The sequence below is a fragment of the Sparassis crispa genome (assembly GCF_003851025.1).
Source record: "Sparassis crispa DNA, contig_000006F, whole genome shotgun sequence".
Taxonomy (NCBI): domain Eukaryota; kingdom Fungi; phylum Basidiomycota; class Agaricomycetes; order Polyporales; family Sparassidaceae; genus Sparassis; species Sparassis crispa.
In genome coordinates, this window is record NW_020939753.1 from 1,789,525 (window position 1) to 1,809,048 (window position 19,524).

The 19,524-nt window shown below is 49.6% G+C and overlaps 10 protein-coding genes across 10 annotated transcripts; 5 read left to right on the forward strand and 5 right to left on the reverse strand.

Moving 5' to 3' along the window:
- Nucleotides 1-1,422: 1,422 nt before the first annotated feature.
- SCP_0706170 (predicted protein) lies at nt 1,423-2,780 on the reverse strand (the record flags this gene model as incomplete). Its single annotated transcript, XM_027760542.1, has 5 exons — nt 1,423-1,665; nt 1,723-2,035; nt 2,090-2,127; nt 2,177-2,455; nt 2,514-2,780. 5 exons carry the CDS (start codon nt 2,778-2,780, stop codon nt 1,423-1,425), a joined length of 1,140 nt encoding a protein of 379 aa, XP_027616343.1.
- A 343-nt stretch (nt 2,781-3,123) lies between these two features.
- On the forward strand, nt 3,124-4,229 carry SCP_0706180 (hypothetical protein; the record flags this gene model as incomplete). Its single annotated transcript, XM_027760543.1, has 4 exons — nt 3,124-3,353; nt 3,408-3,552; nt 3,610-3,829; nt 3,883-4,229. 4 exons carry the CDS (start codon nt 3,124-3,126, stop codon nt 4,227-4,229), a joined length of 942 nt encoding a protein of 313 aa, XP_027616344.1.
- Nucleotides 4,230-5,121: 892 nt separating this feature from the next.
- Nucleotides 5,122-6,275, reverse strand: SCP_0706190 (hypothetical protein; the record flags this gene model as incomplete). Its single annotated transcript, XM_027760544.1, has 5 exons — nt 5,122-5,364; nt 5,420-5,732; nt 5,794-5,831; nt 5,899-6,177; nt 6,237-6,275. 5 exons carry the CDS (start codon nt 6,273-6,275, stop codon nt 5,122-5,124), a joined length of 912 nt encoding a protein of 303 aa, XP_027616345.1.
- Nucleotides 6,276-6,915: 640 nt separating this feature from the next.
- On the forward strand, nt 6,916-8,005 carry SCP_0706200 (hypothetical protein; the record flags this gene model as incomplete). Its single annotated transcript, XM_027760545.1, has 5 exons — nt 6,916-6,992; nt 7,046-7,190; nt 7,245-7,362; nt 7,414-7,494; nt 7,548-8,005. The coding sequence occupies 5 exons, from the start codon at nt 6,916-6,918 to the stop codon at nt 8,003-8,005; spliced, it is 879 nt and encodes a 292-aa protein (XP_027616346.1).
- Nucleotides 8,006-8,928: 923 nt separating this feature from the next.
- On the reverse strand, nt 8,929-10,289 carry SCP_0706210 (predicted protein; the record flags this gene model as incomplete). Its single annotated transcript, XM_027760546.1, has 5 exons — nt 8,929-9,171; nt 9,227-9,539; nt 9,594-9,631; nt 9,688-9,966; nt 10,023-10,289. 5 exons carry the CDS (start codon nt 10,287-10,289, stop codon nt 8,929-8,931), a joined length of 1,140 nt encoding a protein of 379 aa, XP_027616347.1.
- Nucleotides 10,290-10,564: 275 nt separating this feature from the next.
- SCP_0706220 (predicted protein) lies at nt 10,565-11,762 on the forward strand (the record flags this gene model as incomplete). Its single annotated transcript, XM_027760547.1, has 5 exons — nt 10,565-10,794; nt 10,849-10,993; nt 11,049-11,166; nt 11,216-11,296; nt 11,350-11,762. 5 exons carry the CDS (start codon nt 10,565-10,567, stop codon nt 11,760-11,762), a joined length of 987 nt encoding a protein of 328 aa, XP_027616348.1.
- A 795-nt stretch (nt 11,763-12,557) lies between these two features.
- On the reverse strand, nt 12,558-13,823 carry SCP_0706230 (hypothetical protein; the record flags this gene model as incomplete). Its single annotated transcript, XM_027760548.1, has 4 exons — nt 12,558-12,800; nt 12,854-13,158; nt 13,223-13,625; nt 13,737-13,823. 4 exons carry the CDS (start codon nt 13,821-13,823, stop codon nt 12,558-12,560), a joined length of 1,038 nt encoding a protein of 345 aa, XP_027616349.1.
- Nucleotides 13,824-14,261: 438 nt separating this feature from the next.
- SCP_0706240 (hypothetical protein) lies at nt 14,262-15,376 on the forward strand (the record flags this gene model as incomplete). Its single annotated transcript, XM_027760549.1, has 5 exons — nt 14,262-14,416; nt 14,472-14,616; nt 14,670-14,787; nt 14,837-14,917; nt 14,979-15,376. 5 exons carry the CDS (start codon nt 14,262-14,264, stop codon nt 15,374-15,376), a joined length of 897 nt encoding a protein of 298 aa, XP_027616350.1.
- Nucleotides 15,377-16,277: 901 nt separating this feature from the next.
- On the reverse strand, nt 16,278-17,767 carry SCP_0706250 (predicted protein; the record flags this gene model as incomplete). The annotated part of the gene is made up of 5 exons (XM_027760550.1): nt 16,278-16,520; nt 16,576-16,888; nt 16,945-16,982; nt 17,038-17,316; nt 17,369-17,767. 5 exons carry the CDS (start codon nt 17,765-17,767, stop codon nt 16,278-16,280), a joined length of 1,272 nt encoding a protein of 423 aa, XP_027616351.1.
- Nucleotides 17,768-17,933: 166 nt separating this feature from the next.
- Nucleotides 17,934-19,185, forward strand: SCP_0706260 (hypothetical protein; the record flags this gene model as incomplete). Its single annotated transcript, XM_027760551.1, has 5 exons — nt 17,934-18,169; nt 18,228-18,372; nt 18,427-18,544; nt 18,594-18,674; nt 18,728-19,185. The coding sequence occupies 5 exons, from the start codon at nt 17,934-17,936 to the stop codon at nt 19,183-19,185; spliced, it is 1,038 nt and encodes a 345-aa protein (XP_027616352.1).
- Nucleotides 19,186-19,524: the final 339 nt, after the last annotated feature.

Consider the following 19,524-nt stretch of genomic DNA (forward strand, 5'->3'; position numbering starts at 1 on the left):
CTACTGCCATTGTTATTTCAAGTCAGTCTGCTAACTACCTCTCCGCCATCGGTCTGACACGTAAATTTCAGGGTATGTACTGTCCGCTTCCATCGTGGTTGAATCCAGCCGTCATTGTTTTCTGGAACGGCCTGACGGCGCTTTGTAGGCTCTTCACATATCGGGCTGAAGTCGTACTGAGGAAACGTGCAGTGAATTGTTTCAAAAGCGATGAACATTGTGATAGTTTCTCGTGCTGATTTGTGCGACACGGGATTCGGTGTCGAACAGCTGCTCGTCGGGATCCTTCTGACGGCAAGAGGGTAGTCTTCCATCTTGCCGTCAGAAAGATTTCGTCGACAGAGGGAGGCGGCAAGAATTCTACAAGTCTCGCATATCGTGATTTTAGACAAGATGGGGCGCATGCGCGAGCTCGCAGGGCGCGATTGTTGCACAAGATGCACATTGTTTTCTACCGACATATTGTTCCGTTAAGATTTCAGATTTGATTCTTGTAGACTACCATGTTTCTAAGCCGTACGTAGAGTAAATGTACGGTACGCATTTGCCTGCTCCCGACACAGGTCCAGTCACCCGCCGGAAACTTCTAAAACTGCACTTCATATGTGTTACAGCTCTAGTGACGGTTGAGCTATACGGACTCGTCACACCCTTAACATGTAATTTCCGAGTCCTTTCGTGAAGTAATGTGTTGAACGCGGGGCCATCTGCCCGCCCGATCAGACCCGTTGCTCGGTGCGACCACCTGTCTGATGCTTAACTCATGTTGCTAACTTACAGCTGGTTGTCCTCGATGGTGTCTCGTCGTAGCACAGGACTAAATTGAAAACGATACTTTCTCTACGTCGGTTTTGACTTGCAATTGCCTTCTCCCACATCCTGGGAGACAAAGTACTGAACAGCTCAGGTCGAACACATTTGGGTTTCATGATCCAAACTACTAACGGATTCTTTTTGACGACGCCATGACAATCCGAGGTGCTGTGCGATGCCTGACCACTGTGGAGCACAACTCAGGAGGACGCATTATTTCCAAGAATAACTGGTTGTCGAGATACTATACCATAAGCTTTCCCACTTTGGGTTGTCCTCATGCATAGCACCCCGTAAAAGATCGGACTCTCTTCCACGAAGCAGTGAAGGCGGCATAAATCCAACACAACCAAGAGCGTACATCCTGAAAGTACAACGTGAGACGAGATGGAGCCTGAGAAAACGTGATCGGCAGACAGACCTTGAATAACGATAGCTGTAATAGAAGTACATGTTAACGACAGCGTTCAGCACGAAAGCTACGCAGAGCGATCTGGTATATAGTCTTGAGGACGGGCGTAAAGGAAGCAAGTCATGTGGCTGATTGAATGTAAAGTAAGCAACAATGAAGAGTTGCAAACGGATTGTGCCCACCTGATATACGGAAGCCTAGCCAACGATATGCCTGAGGCGGTACATACCTTCGCGCGCAACGGCGACAGAGTCATACAGTATGCGTTCGGGCGCTGATTCGTCTCGGGGCCGGAGCCGCCAGCGCAGCAGCGAAGGATCCAGCCCGCGACGAATGTCGTGATATATCGACAGCGCGACCTCCGCATCAGGGCGATGTGCAGGGGCTCGTGCGGTCATAGCCTTCACAAGGGGCTCAAGAAAATCAAGACCGTGATACTTCTGCATAATGGCGAAGTGCGTGAGCATAGGTTCGCGTGAGAAAACGAGACTTGGGACCTGCATGAAGTCTTTTTTGTACAGATTGCCGAGTATGAAGATGTCGACCTTGTACGCGTTGTACGGAACGTCCGCAGATAGCTCGGGTAACTCCTTGTCTCGTCCCTTCCGCCCGACAACGTAAGACGATTCGCCTTCCGCGAACAGGGAGGAAATGCCAAAGTCGATGAAGTAGTATCGCACGGGATGGTCAATGCGAGATAGCGGTGATAAGAGGTAGATCCCATCCGGACTGCTCTCAAGGCGCACGGGATGATGACCCTTTGGATACAACGCCGTGCCATCCATCATAATATTAGCAGATGCACAGTCCCTAATACGCAAATCAAGATTTTTTACCATAAATGAGAGTTGCAGGGGTACATACCGGTGCGCAACACCTTGACTGTGCAGAAAACACAAGCCCTGTAATCTGTGAGACTCTTTGGTACGCTCTGTTGACAAGGAAACATACCTCCAACGTTTGTCGTACAAATTCGGTTACTTCCCCGATGGCACCGAAGTCAGGATCGTCAAACGGACAAAGAAATGGCATGACCATGAATGCTGTCTTGTCGTCAACGGGGTCTGGGAAGACTTCGAACACGGGCACACAGTGATTATCGGGATGTGAAGCTACTGCTGGTCTGGAGAGATAGCTCGCGATGCGAACTTCTATACTATCTCGTTCTACCGTCTTAATCGATACGAGAACTCCGTCTTCTTTTCGAACTGCGTCAATCACACAGTCGTTCTGCACGAAAGGTATTCCACAAGATGGATACATGAATTGTGCATTACTCGAAACGTACCATCAACATGATAGAATCTTCGCAGAATGTAGGATTCAAATTAGTTCCCATCCATGATGGCGTCCAGTTTGGGTCATATCGAGGCCGCAACTTGTAGCCACTGCTCTCAAGGTACGGTTGTCTGTCTCGCCAAAAGATCTCCATGCGGTGGAGTGAATAAAGCCCTCGGCGAGTCTGTTCGGCGTGATGCTGAGCTTTCTCCGCAGAGCAGAAGACATATGATGGTAGCTTGACATTCAAACCGTTTGGAGCAAGATAGTCGACCATGAGCGGAAGGCATTTGCCTGGACTAGCCACGTGTTGGTGTATGGCTGTGGGCATGGCATGATCTTGAAATCTCCGATCTCTTCTTTCCGGATATAGTAGCGATTGCACACCGTCACGGTCCACACATGCACACCGTCCCCACATGCACACCGTCCACACACGCATCACTCTCGCCTGAATTTGATGTCGCCCTCATCAAGCCTACCTCATGTACCAGCAGTGGCAGCGTGCCTATGCTTTCTCAGTATGCTGACTGGCGCAGTGAATATGCCACTCTCCTCTCCTTCCTCTCACCAGTATTCTCAGTCTTCCCCAGCGTCAGCGAGAGCCCTGAAAGCACTGCATGGCTCTCAAAATCAATTTCAACAATTTTGGGTTCATCGTCGGGCTATTGGGCCTGATCGCTCTATTACCTCCTCTCGTTGCCGTCGTGATGTATGTATTACCCTCTCGTCGTCAGCGGGACCTCGATGACGTGCTGTGCAACACCGAGTCACTGTGGCGTACAACTCGGGAGGAGGGATTGTTTCAAGGCTCACCATTTGTCGAAATGACAGAACACAAGCTTGCGCAGTATGAGCTGTATCATGTGTGTCTGCTAGACTATCTGATACGCTCTAATTGCAGTTTTCGCACGCGAGCGACTGATCTGCGCATGGACACTTATCGCGCCACGAATATTTTCCAGGACATGCGGGGAATTCTCACTGGATTGTCGCTAGATATCGCTTTATTATGCAGGCGGGTGAAGAACCTTCGCGCCACAATTTCGGTGACTTTTGTTTCTTTTCTATCGTGCCTTGCCCTCTAACATCTACGTACCCTCCAGACAACGACAACGGAGGAGCGTAAGAAATTGCAGAACGAACATCTCTATACGCTATCTGCCGAAGTGTATAGCTCGGAAACGAATTCGCCTCTCCGCGCGCTCGCCGCAGGCACGTATCCGTCAACCAATGTCGCTCCAAATTCTCAACTATTCGTCACAGAGAGAGCTGCTCCTTCTTCCACATCCTGTAGCGCAGATCTCACACCGCGTTCAGGATTAGGTATGCGGTGTTGATGCTCGTTGATACCTCGTTGACATTCTACCCATCGTCAGCACGTGGAGCACCCACTGACATCGAATCTTCACCTTCTCTGGACGAGAATACATCTATTGAATCATCTTCCGAATGTTCCACGTTGCCAGGCTCGAGGAATAGCAATGTGGATTTAGGACGCCGTTGTTCCGCTGAAGTGGATGCAGAAGAAATACAAGCTCAGACCCTGGAAACGGATTACGGTCTCATACCTCAGCAGCTTTGCATCCCTCCAAATTCAAGGGATGGCACTATTCACATAAAACCCGCGTTCCTGATTGGAACCCAAGCCGCAATATACCTCGCTCCCTCCGCCGCATCATCCCAGCCCTCTACAAGATCCTTCGTCGTATTCAGCATGATCTGAGGACAACGGGACACAGCCATCCACTCCTCCCTGCGGCCACGGAGTTTGCACGTAATCCCCACTGTGTTGATCTGGAATCTCTTTTCAGACAGTATGAAAACGATACGTCGGCGCTGGAGTCCAGCGATCTAGAGACGCAGATGATTAGAGGATAAGTCTCCGTGAGTATGTGCGGTGTAATTTAGAGGTGGAAACCCAGCGTTTTCCGATCCCCCACCAAGTCGATCTTTCATACTATGCTGATGCGAGAGCTAACCATTGTCATATCTCGCATGTGTTGTCGCTATCTCTGTCCTTATATCGAGCCCTGCGGTATTTATGTGTCGAAGTTTCCTTGTGTCGCGGGCTCAGAAACACAGAAAACTTGATGTACGGTGTCTGCACCATGTTCGCCCTGACTGGGTTAGCCACGGACAAGGACGGTTCTCTATGCTGCACGAAAATGGAAACTTATGTGTTGCAATCTGCGAAGGAATTCACGGTAGGAATAAAATATTTTCACTAGGAGCTGTCTTGCAGACGAGAGACCAGAAGAGGTGAGGTAGTGAGCAGCCGCAGTCCTCCGAAAACAGTCCCATCAGCAGCATATTGTGCAGTTTTAATAACTCCTGGTACGACTTGTGGTCGGTATGCATAAGATCAATAATCGCGCGCTTGCTCCACGAAGCGATGAAGTGGAATCGATCCAGCATTAGAGCCGATAGTACATATCCTACTTGGAATAACGATAGTTGTAGTACATCTTGATGACAGCGTTCAGCATGAAAGCTACGAAAAGTAATATGGTATACATTCTTGTGAGGGCGTGGATCAAACGCACGTCCTGTGTTTGAAATGAGGCGAGCGACGAATGACGAGAGAGCAAGACACTGCGTACTTGGTAAATGGCGATCTAACCGACGATATGCTTCAGGCGATATATACCTTCGCGCGCAACGGCGACAGAATCATAGAGAATACGTTCGGGTGCTGATTCGTCTCGCGGACGAAGCCGCCAGCGCAGCAGCGAAGGATCCAGCCCTCGACGGATATCATGATATATTGACAATGCGACTTCGGCGTCAGGACGATGGGCCGGATCTCGCGCGGTCATGGCTTTTACCAGGGGTCCAAGGAATTCAAGGCCATAATACTTCTGCATGATGAGAACGGATTAGAACAGATATGCGGAAGAGAACAAATATCGCTACCTGCAAAAAATCCTTTTTGAATAAATTGCCTAGGATGAAGATGTCGACCTTGTAAGCATCGTAAGGAACATCGTCCGATAACTCAGGAAGTTCTTTGTCCCGCCCCTTCCTTCCCACAACGTACGGCGATTCGCCCTTCCCGAACAGAGAGGAGATGCCGAAGTCGATTAAGTAATATCGCACAGGATGGTCAATGCGAGATAGCGGGGAAAGGAGGTAGATGCCGTCCGGACTACTCTCACGACGCACAGGGTGGTGACCCTGTGGATACAGCGGTGTACCGTCCATCATAATGTTGGCGGCCGCACAGTCCCTAGCACACAGCCTTTGATTTCACACACAAAAAATAGAGCGAGAAGTACGTCGTTACTTACCGGTGTGCAACACCCTGGCCGTGAAGAAAGCACAGTCCCTATCATCAGTATTCAGCTCCTACGATACCCTCAGACACTGTCATACCATAGACTTCACAAACGCACCTCCAGCGTCTGCCGCACAAACTCGGTTACTTCCCCTATGGCACCAAACTCGGGATTATTGAAAGGGCGAAGATATGGCATCACCATAAACGCCGCATTGTGATCAAATGGGTCCGGGAAGATGTCCAACACATGCACACAGTGATTCAAATGGTGTGAGGACACTTCTGGCCTCGACAGATAGCTCGCGATGCGGACTTCCTCGCTGTCTCGTTCTACAGTCTTTATTGACACCAAAACGCCGTCTTCCCTCCGAGTGGCATCAATGACGTGGTCAATCTCCGCAGGAAGAACTTCAGTGCAAGTGTACATGCATCGCACTGGCGAAGAAAATGTACCATCAGCATTATTGAATCTTCGCAAAATGTGGGGTTCATGCTGGTTCCTATCCACGATGGACTCCAATCAGGGTGGTATCGAGGTCTCAACTTGTATCCGTGTGCTTCAAGGTAAGGTTGTCTATCTCGCCAAAATACTTCCATGGAATGTAGACCGTAGAGTCCTCGACGTGTCTCTTCGGCATAGAAATGTTTTCTTTCTGGAGAACAAAAGACATAGGAGGGTAGTTTGACATTGTGCTCGCTCGTAGGAGGACGGTCGACCATTATACTGAACGTAGAACTTCATCTAGGACACTCAGCCACCGTCTGTTGAAGCTTGAAGTCGATCTCTCCTGATTTGGAAATCCCACACATTTCCGAATACATGCCTCTTCCTCAAGTCTGCCACATGCACTGGCACCCGTGTCCGTGCGGGAAGGCTGATTGCCGCTATGAAAATGCCTACTTCCTGCCCATGTTTTATCTCTTCGACTCACCACCATCCTGATTATATACAAGAAGTAGCCTAAGATCATTCACTGAACGCTATAAACGAACTTCAATGCGAGGTCTGGATATTTTCGGTGTTGTTGTCGGCGTACTGGGTATTTTAGGTCCCCTTTTTGCGGTTTTAACATATATCCAGCCATGTCGCCGTCAACAAGACCTTGATGACCTGTTGAACGACACCGAAACCATGTGGCGCACAGTTGTGGAGGAAGGATTGTTCCGTAACTCACCCTTCTTGGAAAGAATAGAGCATAAGCTGTCTCGGTATGATCCTCCATGTACTTTTGCGGGTCAAGCTCATGAATTTTTAATTTTAGTTTTCGCTCCGAAGCGGGCGAGCTGCGAACAGAGACCCACCGTGCCACAACTTTTCTTCTGCAGTTGAAGGGCATAATAACTGGTCTATCCTTACAAATTGCTTATTTGTGCGAAGAGGTTAACCAACTTCGCGCCACAATCTCAGTGAGGTCCTCATGTTCTGAGTGCTGATCCATTCGTTGATAACCATCCTTGCAGACCACCACAACCGAAGAGCGCAAGAAACTTCGGAACGAACGCCGCTATGTTCCCACCGGTCAAGTTAGCATCACCAACCCTGCCAGCATGATTGCTGTCTCTCAGAGTTCCGTGGACGGTAAGCACTATGGGATCGACCTGACACTGATTGCTTACGTCTTCATTGCAGAGGTTGCACATTCCTCCCCTGTGAGTGCATACCACACCGAGACTACGGGAGACACAGACCGTTCTCTGCGCTCAGAATACAGTATGTGGCGTCTCTGCATGGTGTTACCTCTTTCTCAAGTCTTGCTTCTCCAGCTCCTGAGGCACCTTCGGAAGATGGATCCACGCTTTCACACTGTGACAATACGTCTACAGCGTTACACACAAAATTTTCCACCTTGACAAACTCGAATACCGGAGATGCGGATTCGAAACATCGTTCTGCAGACGTAAATGCCGAAGAAGCAGGCACGGACACCTTGAAGAATGATTCCAGTGCCGTATGTCCACCATTGTACATCAGTTCAGAACCTGGAGGGGGAATAGCTCCCCAGAAGCATCCATTACCTTTCGATGCGACACTCTATCATATCCTCCGTCGCATTCATCACGATCTGAATGCCAAGGGGCACAGCCACCCTCTCCTGCCAGCAGTTGCAGAATATGCCCGTGCTCCTCACTGCGTTGAGCTCGAGCCTCTCTTCAGGAGGTACGAAGCGGTTACATCGACGACGCCATCGGGAAGTCTGGAGGTGCAGACGACCAGAGAATGAGTATCAGTGGTACGGCGTAGCGTGAGATGGAGAGTCTGATCGCGTCTTCCTCGATATACGGAGGTATCGAGTTTTATCTATCCTTGTATCGGTTGGTTTCATCTGGTGATGAACCCTTCACTTATCTATTGGGGACCAGGCTCTGCATCTCCCCTGGGTGGTGCAACTATGGACCTGCGTTTCCTGCAGCAATGTTGTACGTACGGTAGTCAGTTTGGCGTCTCTTAGGTTAAAATCGGCGACTCATTTGTTATCGACGTACGATGAGAGGTCGCGTCCAAACACCACTCATGCACAAGCATGGGCCGCAGGAAACAAGTCCATGTCTATTGTGAAAGATGCAGACTGTCAGTACTACTATAGCTTACATCTCGTTGGCACCTCGAGAATAGACTATCGCGTCAATTCATAGTTCTGGATGTCCCAAAGATAACAAAAACGTGCCCATCGTCGGGTGACCACCTTGCTGGCCAGCGGGAGCTGTCTTGGAAACACGAGATCAGAAGAAGATTAGCGGTGAGCATGTGTGACTAATCCAACGTGTTGTCGCATCAGACTGTGCCGTCATCATCAGTATAGTGCAAAATGGAACATTACCGAAGCGACTTGTTTTCAGCATGGGCAGCGGCAACAAACGCATGTACAACCACGAAAATGGGATTCAACAAGCACGAAGGGCAAGAGTGTATATCCTGGTATTCGAGTATGAGACGAGACAGAGATAGCGCGATCGACTGACTGACTTGCAATAACGATAGCTGTAACACATCAACAACACTCAGTCTTGATCCGATACGAAAGCTATAGAAAGCAATACGGTATAAATTCCTGAAAGGTTCGCATCAAACACACGTCCTATATCTGAAACTGGGTGAGCGACAATGACGAGTCACCAACACATCGCGTACTTGGTATACGGCAATCTAACCGACGATATGCTTCAGGCGGTATATACCTTCCCGTGCGGCAGCGACAGAGTCGTAGAGGATGCGTTCAGGCGCCGATTCGTCTCGCGGACGAAGCCGCCAGCGTAGAAGAGGAGGATTCAGCCCGCGACGAATGTCGTGATATATTGTCAATGCGACTTCTGCGTCAGGACGGTGCGCCGGATCTCGTGCTGTCATAGCTCTTATCAATGGGTCAAGAAACTCGAGACCGTAGTATTTCTGCGAAATGCCAAGCGTCAGCGTAGGATATCACCAAAGAACCAGCTGCTCTGACCTGCAAGAAGTCCTTTTTGTACAGATTACCAAGGATAAATATGTCAACCTTGTATGCATTGTAAGGAACATCATCTGATAATTCCGGAAGTTCCTTATCTCGTCCCTTCCTCCCGACAACGAACGGCGATTCGCCCTCCTCGAACAGAGAGGAGATGCCAAAGTCGATGAAGTAGTATCGCACCGGATGGTCGATGCGAGACAGTGGTGAAAGGAGATAGATACCGTCTGGGCTGCTTTCGCGACGCACCGGATGGTGACCTTGTGGATACAACGGTGCGCCGTCCATCATGATATTAGCGGCTGCACAATCTCTGAAACGCGCCGTTCATTCTAACGCAAGAACGAAGAGACCCGTTAGCACATACCGATGTGCGACGCGTTGACTGTGGAGAAAGGTCAGTCCCTGTCGTGGTTATTAGTTCCTGGGCCCCTACCATCCTCTCGACATCTTGAACGCACCTCCAGTGTCTCCCGAACAAATTCAGTGACTTCACCGATCGCACCAAAGTCCGGATCATCAAAAGGACGAAGATAAGGCATGACCATGAATGCCGCATCCTGGTCAAAGGGATCTGCGAAGACATCCAATATGCGCACGCAGCGGTTCAAAGGATGCGAGGAGACATCGGGTCTCGAGAGATAGCTCGCGATACGGACTTCGCCACCGTTTCGTTTTACTGTCTTGATGGAAACCAACTTTCCATCTGCCTTCCGTGTTGCGTCGATAACAACATCTATCTTCAGGGAAGAAATTCCAGCACAGGTGGATCAGGCTCCACTACAGATTTACGCACCCTCAAAGCTATCGAATCTTCACAGAATACGGGATCGAGATTGGTTTCTTGCCACGATGGAGTCCAGTTTGGATGATATCGGGGCCGTAGGGAATAGCCATGCTCGTCGAGGTAGGGTTGTCTATCTCGCCAAAAAATCTCCCCCTCATAGAGAGCATACATTCCTTTGCGTGTTTCTTCAGCATAATACTGAACCTGATCTGGGGAACAAAAGACATAGGAGGGCAAATTGACATTGGACTTGTTCCCTGATTGATGGCTGACCATGACTTCGAACTCGGACAGGCCGGTACCGTTGGGCGTCTACTGTGGGCGAAATTCTGAACTACGTTCCTTCCTGATTCGGCTGTCTGTGCCACGCCTTCCACGCATGGCCCCGTACGTGCTTGCGTCTACAACACGGCTTGGTGCTAAGCGGGGGATGCTGGTTTCCCCGTGGACTCAGTATGGCTGATAGACGCTGTGAAGGACCTATATTATTCCACGTTGCATATGTTCCCCCTTGATTCTGATCCTCCCAAACTCCCAGCACTCTGCATCAAATGACAGAATCGTCGGGTTTCAATACCTTTGGCTTCGTGGCTAGCATACTGAGTGTTGCCGCCCTACTGGGTCCAGTATTTGGTGTCATCTACTTTTATCTACCATCCCGCCGACAGAAATACCTAGATGAACTCCTGTGCGAAACAGAAGGACTATGGCGCACGGCCGTTGAAGAAGGTCTCTTTACCGGCTCACCCTTTATGAAGAAAACTGAACAGACTTTGGCTCAGTAATGCTGAATCACATCGTGCGAGAGTTACATACTAAGTCTTTTCCCTCATAGTTATCGCTCCCAAGCGAGCCATCTACGCGTGCGAACATATTACGCGACAACTCTTTATCGGCAGGTGAAAGGCACCGTGACTGGCCTTTCGCTGAAACTCGTTTATTTGTGCAGAGAGGTCACCGAGCTCCGCGCCACAATCACAGTGACGTCGTTACTTCCGCCTTCTTTGGTTCTATTACTTATGTCCGCGCTTGTAGACCACGACTACTGAGGAGCGTAAGAGGCTTCAGAATGAAGGCCACTATAACCCTTTGGGTTCGCAGAGCATCGCACGCCCTGCAGGTAAGACTGCGAACCCTCGGAATTCCTTCGACGGTAAGTACTGTAGCACCAAGGTTTCTCGCGACTCACCTATCCATTGCAGAGGTTGCATGTTCCTCGTCTGAGAGCGCGCCCCATATTGATGGCACAGATAACAAGGATTGTCCTCACCGTCCTGGATCTCGTATGTGGCGTTGATGCTTAGCTTTGCCATCTTCTTAACCCTCGCTTCTCCAGTAGCTATAGCACCGACGGAAGACGAGTCCTCAAGCTTAGCAAGCTTGGATAGCGAAGATTTCGAGTCGAGACACACTTCCTCTGCCACTGTAAATGTCGAGGAAGTGCCCATTCAGGTCGTAGAGAAGGATTTGGGTGTCATACGTCCATCACTCTGTGCCGAGTCCAATCAAGAAAATGACGCGGCTCCGCAGCAGCACCTTCCCCCTACAGATTCCACTCTCTACAAGATCCTTGATCGTGTCTATCACGACCTGAGCGCCGAGGGCCAGAGCCACCCACTGCTCTCAGCAGCCGCACAATATACCCGCGCTCCTCACACTATCGACCTTGAGTCTCTCCTTCAAGAATACGAAGGCGATGCGTCGATGACACCGTCGGGAAGCCTAAAGGTGCAGACGGCCAGACTATGAGTACCGACGGTAGGAAGACTTGAACACTCCGATCGAGTCTTCCTGACAGTCTTTCATCAATCTGAAGTCCGCCTTTCCTAAGATATCCTGGAGCTACAATAATTTATGTCTGCGCAGCGGTTATTTTTGTTTTGTTCCCTCGCATTCTAAGATCGCAATTGATTACTATACTTACCTATGAGTTAGAGACGGTACCCTACAGGGACTCGACCTGGGCGACGCGATCATCGATCAGCGACGTTGTATCTACGGTACTCTGTTTCATCTGCGTCGTGTGTTAAATGTAGTTGGCAATTCACTTGTCTTTCACGATCAGTCGGGTTACAGTGAGAGCCCATGTCGCACGTGCTTCGTCACTGGACATTCCGGTGCCAGGACATTTAAAGGTTGACGCAGTTCGTTCAAACCGATGTACTTGATCGTCAGACGTTGTCTCTGATAACGAGTTCATTTCTATCTCCAAATGCAAAAGTAGCAGCTCACATGTCTAGTGCCGATGCGATTTGTTCTCAGCAGTGGCAGTGAAACTGGTATTCAATCAGCACGAAGCCAAGAGTAGGTATCCTGGTATTCGAGGGTGAGATGAGACAGATATAGCGCGATCGACTGACTGACTTGCAATAACGATAGCTGTAATACATCAACAACATTCAGACCTGATCCGATACGAAAGCTATAGGAAGCAATATGGTATACAGTCTTGAAAAGGCACGCATCAAATGCACCTCCTGTATATAAAATAAGGTAAGCGCCACTAAGAGTCGATAATAGATTGCGTACTTGTTATATAGCGATCTAACCGACGATATGCTTGAGGCGGTATATACCCTCCCGTGCAACTGCGACAGAGTCGTAGATGATGCGTTCGGGCGCCGATTCGTCTCGTGGACGAAGTCGCCAGCGTAGTAGCGGAGGATTCAGCCCGCGACGAATGTCGTAATATATTTTTAATGCAACCTCGGCTTCAGGACGGTGTGCAGGGTCTCGGGCGGTCATGGCTTTTATCAGTGGCTCAAGAAATTCAAAACCGTGATACTTCTGCGTGACGATAGGCTGTGAGAGCAGGCTTGCGGGAAAAAAACAAAGCTTACTACCTGCAGGAAATCTTTCTTGTACAGATTACCGAGTATGAAGATGTCAACCTTGTAAGCATCGTATGGAACGTCGTCAGATAGTTCAGGAAGTTCCTTGTCCCGTCCTTTCCGCCCGACAACATACGGCGATTGCCCCTCCTCGAACATAGAAGAGATACCGAAGTCTATGAAATAATATCGTACAGGATGATCGGTGCGAGATAGCGGTGACAGAAGGTAGATGCTATCCGAGCTGGCCAGCCGGCGTACTGGATGATGACCCTGCGGATACAACGGCGCAGCGTCCATCATGATGTTTGCGGCTGCGCAGTCCCTAAAGTACACCTTAAGACTTACGCGAGAATCTGAAATCTCATCATCGCCTACCGGTGTGCAACACGTTGGCTGTGGATAAAGGCCAGTCCCTGGGAACAATATTAGCATCTGCGCCCTGCCATATTCTTGCGCGCACCTCCAGAGTCTCCCGGACAAACTCGGTGACTTCTCCGATTGCACCCAACTCGGGATTGTCGAAAGGCCGAAGGTATGGCATAACCATAAATGCCGCACCCTGGTCGAAAGGATCCGGGAAGATGTCCAACACACGCACACAGTGGTTCAAAGGATGTGAGGAAACTTCTGGTCTTGAGAGATAGCTCGCGATACGGACTTCGTCGCCGTCTCGCTTGACTGTCTTAATGGAAACCAGCTTCCCGTCTGCCTTCTGCGTTGCATCGATGACAACATCTATCTTCAGGAGAGGAAGTACAGCACCGATAGGTCTTATGTACTGAAAAACGCACTATCAATGAGATCGAGTCTTCACAGAACATGGGATCTATGTTGGTTCCCTGCCACGATGGAGACCACTCTGGATGATACCGAGGACGTAGTGCATAACCGTGCTCGTCGAGGTAGGGCTGCCTGTCCCGCCAAAATATCTCTCCTTCGTGAAGAGCATAAAGTCCCTCGCGCGTTCGTTTTGCATGATGTTGAGCTTGTTCTGGAGAACAAAATACATAGGATGGTAAATTGACCTGGGCCTTGCTCGCTGGATGACGGTCGACCATAACTGCGAGTGCAGAGTCCTGACCTGAGCCGCCTGAGCCTGGCAGCCTGATAAGTTTCGGGCTTAAGCGAACACGAACTTACCTGCCTAATTGGGAAATTCCACGCCTGTGGATATCAACCATCGTCAGAATCTGCACTAGTGCACTTGCCGCACGGACTCGTACTAACCGGCGCAGGCTGATTCCTCGTGGTATCAGTATGGCTGATAGACGCTGCGAAGAGACTATTTCACAGCCGCCTGCATCTCACAAATGTTCAGACCCTCGCCCCGAACCCCCAGCACCCAGCCCGAATGGCACAATCTGGCTTCGACACTTTTGGTTTTGTCTCGAGCCTAGTAGCTCTATTAGGCACTATGTTTGGAGTCACCTACTTTTCTTTACCCGTCCGACGTCAAAAATACCTTGATGAGCTCTTGATCGAGACTGAAAAGATGTGGCGTATGGCGGTCGAGGACGGGCTGCTCATTGACTCACTATTTGCGAGGAAGACGGAACGAAATCTGGCTAAGTATGACTCAAATCCAGGTCTCGGAAGTGCCTGTACTCATCGCTTCCCATCGTAGTCTTCACACTCAAGCGGACGATCTTCGAACCGAAACATACCATGCCACCACTCTTTACCACCAGGTAAAAGGTGCACTAACTGGTCTGTCATTCAAGATCATCTGCCTGTGTGGACGGGTGGTAGACCTTCGCGCCACAATCTCAGTGATGTCGTCATTCCTACCTTCTCGCTGAGTTATTGATCTGTGTTCTTGTAGACGACTACTACCGAGGAGCGCAAGAGGCTTCGGAATGAAGGCCGCTATTATCCCTTGGGATCGCGGAGAATCGCACGCCCTGCAGGTGAGACTGCGAACCCTGGGAATCCCTTCGACGGTAAGTATTATACAGCAAACCTGTCTCGTGACTTACCTGTCCATTTCAGAGGCTGAGCGTTCCTCCACTGATAACGCTTGTGACAATGACGGGTCTGATAATACGTATTGTTCTCCCCGTTCAGAACCTTGTATGTGGCGTCGATGCTTCGCATTAACCGATTGCCGTCTTCTTGACCTTCGCTTCTCCAGCAGCTGTGGCACCGACGGAAGACGAGTCCTCAGGCTTAGCAAGCTTGGATACCGAAGATTTCGAGTCGAGACACACTCCCTCCGCCACTGTAGATGTGGAGGAAGTGCCCATTCAAGTGGTAGAGAAGGATTTGGGTGTCATACGTCCATCACTCTGCACTAAGTCCGATCAAGGAAATGACGGAGCTCTGCAGCAGCACCCGCCCCCCACAGATTCCGCTCTCTACAAGATCCTTGATCGTGTCTATCATGACCTGAGCGCCGAGGGCCAGAGCCACCCACTGCTCTCAGCAGCCGCACAATATACCCGCGCTCCTCACACTGTCGACCTTGACTCTCTCCTTCAAGAGTACGAAGGTGATGCGTCGACGACACCAACCGACGGTAGAAAGACTTGAACACTCCGATCGCGTCTTCCTCAAAGTCTTTCATCAATCTGAAGTCCGCCTTTCTTAAGATATCCTGGAGCTACGTAATTTATGTCTGTGCAGCGATTATTTTTGTTTTGTTCCCTCGCGTTTTGACATCACAATTGATTACTATACTTACCTATGAGTTAGAGACGGTACCCTACAGGGATCCCACCTGGGTGACGCGATCATCGATCAGCGTCTTCTGCAGTGAAGTCGTATTCACGGTACTCTGTTTCATCTACGTCGATATGTAAAATGCAGTTCGCAATTCACTTGTCTTTCACGATCATCCGGTACATTGAGAGCTCATGTCGCACGTGCTTCGTCACTAGACGTTCCGGTGCCAGGATATTTAAAGATTGATGCAGTTCATTCAAACTGATGTACTTGACCGTCAGACGTTGTCTGTGATAACTCATTTCTATCTCCAAAATGCAAAAGTAGCAGCTCACATGTCACTAGTTCATTGGCACGGGAAGAAGTATTTGCAAACCAGAGACCAGACGGAAATCCGCAGTTAGCAGGTGTCAGGAGAGAGGGATTGCGATGCGGCGTCGTGCCGTCAGCATTGTGAGAGTACAATAGTGCCGATGTGATTTGTTCTCAGCAGTGACGATGAAACTGGTATTCAATCAGCACGAAGCCAAGAGTAGGTATCCTGGTATTCGAGGGTGAGATGAGACAGAGATAGCTCGACCGACTGACCGACTTGGAATAACGATAGCTGTAATACGTCAACAACATTCAGTCCAGATCCAGTACGAAAGCTATAGAAAACGATACGGTATACAGTCTTGAGGATGTGAACATCTAACCCGTGTCCTGTATCTGAAATGGGCTGAGCGTCACTGAAGAGCCTTTAATACATCGCGTACTTGGTATTGATCTAACCGACGATATGCTTCAGGCGGTATATACCTTCCCGTGCAACTGCGACAGAGTCATAGAGGATACGCTCGGGTGCAGATTCGTCTCGCGCACGAAGCCGCCAGCGCAGCAGCGAAGGATCCAGCCCTCGACGGATATCATGATATATTGACAGTGCGACCTCTGCGTCAGGACGATGGGCCGGATCTCGCGCGGTCATGGCTTTTACCAGGGGTTCAAGGAATTCAAGGCCATAATACTTCTGCATGATGAGAACGGATTAGAACAGATATACTGAAGAGAACAAATATCGCTACCTGCAAAAAATCCTTTTTGAATAAATTGCCCAGGATGAAGACGTCGACCTTGTAAGCATTGTACGGAACATCGTCCGATAACTCCGGAAGCTCCTTGTCCCGTCCCTTCCTCCCTACAACGTATGGCGATTCGCCCTCCTTGAACAGAGAAGAGATGCCGAAGTCGATAAAGTAGTATCGAACGGGATGGTCGATACGAGATAGAGGTGATAGGAGGTAGATACCATCTGGACTGCTTTGGCGACGCACGGGATGGTGACCCTGTGGAAACAGCGGTGTGCCGTCCATCATGATGTTAGCGGCTGCACAGTCCCTAAACAGCACGACGTTCATTCTTACGAGATATTTATAAGTGTTTTTACTACTTACCGATGTGCGACATGTTGACTATGCAGGAAAGTTAAACCCTGTAAAGAATGCTGGCTTCAGCACTCTGCCTTACCCTAAATGTCTTAAACGTACCTCCAGCGTTTCCCTAACAAATTCGGTGACTTCCCCGATCGCACCAAAGTCGGGATTGTTAAAAGGGCGAAGATAGGGCATGACCAAGAACGCCGTCTCTTGGTCAAAGAGATCCGGGAATATATCCAATACACGCACACAGTGATTCAGAGGGTGTGAGGACACTTCAGGTCTTGATAGATAGCTCGCGATGCGGACTTCGTCATCGTCTCGCTTCACTATCTTTATGGAGACCGACAGCCCGTCAGACTTGCGAATAGCATCGATGACAACACAGATCTTTATGAGAAGAAGTCCAGCGCATGCAGAACATACTGCACTGGAAACGCACTATCAATCTTATCGAATCTTCGCAAAACATTGGCTCCATGTTGGTTCCTTGCCACGACGGAGACCAATTCTGATGATATCGAGGCCGTAGTGCATAACCGCGCTCGTCGAGGTAGGGCTGCCTGTCTCGCCAGAATATCTCCGCCGTGTTAAGAGAATACATTCCGTTACGCGTTTGTTCGGCATGATTTTGAGCCTGTTCCGGGGAACAAAAAACATATGGAGGCAAATTGGCATTGGCCTTACCAGCGTTGGCTGGACGACGGCCGGCCATAGCTTCTAGGCGCAGACGCGAGTGCTGCAGGTGGCTGTTACTCGCGAACTCCAATATTCTTGCCTGATTTGGAAGCACCACGCCCAAACCACCGTGGCACGCCGCTACCGCATGCCCTGCATCCATCTACACTAGTGTCTGCCGCACGGACTCGTACTTAGCGGCACAGGTTGATTTCCTCGTGGAATCAGTATGACTGATAGGCGCTGCAAAGTAGTATTATAGAACCCCAGGTTGCGTACTGGAAATGCTCTGACCCTCTTCCCGGCGAACTCCCAGTATTCTGTATCAAATGGCAGAATCTGGTTTGAATACCTTTGGCTTCGTGGCCAGCATACTGAGCGTTGTAGCTCTCCTAGGTCCAGTATTTGGTGTCGTCTACTTCTATCTACCGTCTCGCTGGCAAACGTATCTCGATGAGCTCCTGTGCGAGACAAAAGACATGTGGCGCATCGCTCTCGAGGAAGGCTTGTTTGTCAGCTCATCGTTCCAGAAATTTCTAGAGACAACAGAACAGAATCTTGCTTTGTATGGTTTATATACACGTCTTGCGAGAGACGCGTACTCATATCCTTTCGTACCGTAGTACTTGCTCCCAAGCGAGCAATCTACGAACAGAAACGCATCTTGCTACGACTCTTTATCGGCAGCTAAAAGGAACAATCAATGGCCTGTCCATGAGAATCGTTTACTTGTGCGGAGAGGTTATGGAGCTTCGCGCCACAATCTCAGTGATGTCCTTATGTTTTACGCTGTAGCTTCTACATTCATACCCTTACTTGCAGAGCACGGCAACTGAGGAGCGCAATAAGCTTCAGCAGGAGGGCTGCTATATACCCCCGGATTTACGTAGAATCGCCCGTCCCGCAGGTACGGCAGCACACCCTCAAACATTTGTCGATGGTAAAGCATTAATGATTAGCCTCAGCCATTACTTACAAGTCCGTCGCAGACACTGCAAAGTCCTCCGTTAAGTCAACAGCCTACACTAACAGCCCAGATATCGCGAAACGTATACCCTGTCCAGGATGTTGTATGTAGCATTGATGCTTGGCATTCCCGTCTTCTTGACGTTTGGTTCTCCAGTTCCTCAGGAATCGATGGAGAACAACTCCATGCCCTCACACTGTGACATTGAATCTACAGCACCAAATTCACGTTCTTCCCCCATGGCGGACTCTGATGGCAAAGAGATCGTGCTTGAACAACATTCTCGCGCCGATGTGCAGGCGAAGGGAGCACACGCTCAGATCTTGGAGACGGATGCCAACGCCATATATCCGGCACTATGCACTGGTTCAGATCAAGGAGAGGATGCGATTACGCAGCACGCTTTCCTCAGAGACCCAACTCTCTACTACATTCTTCGTCGCATCCATGACGATCTGAAAGCAAGGGGGCAGAGCCATCCTCTCTTGCCCGCAGCCGCAGAATATGCCCGTGCTCCTCATTGCGTTGATATCGAGCCCCTCCTCAGACTGTACAAAGTGGGTATATCGATGACGCCGTCGGGACGTCTAGAGATGCAGACGACCAGAGCATGAGTATTAACGGTAGCCTGCGAACGAGATGGAGCGTTAGCTCAAGTCTTCCTCCACGTCTTCTTCCCTTAAGGTATGCCTTCTCTATGTGTACATGAGGTGTCGCCTTTTATCTATTCCTGCACTGGTTGGTTTCATCTCTATTCTGGTATTAAGCATTTTATTTATCTATCGGAGACGATGCTCTGACGTCCGCTGGGCGATACAATCATAGATTTGCATTTCCTACAGCAATGGTGTACATAAGTTACTCAGTTTACCCATGTTGTGTTCCAGTTGGCGACTCATCCAACTTGCTGGATAGTAAGAGATCGCGTCGAAACACCACTCATAGATACAAGC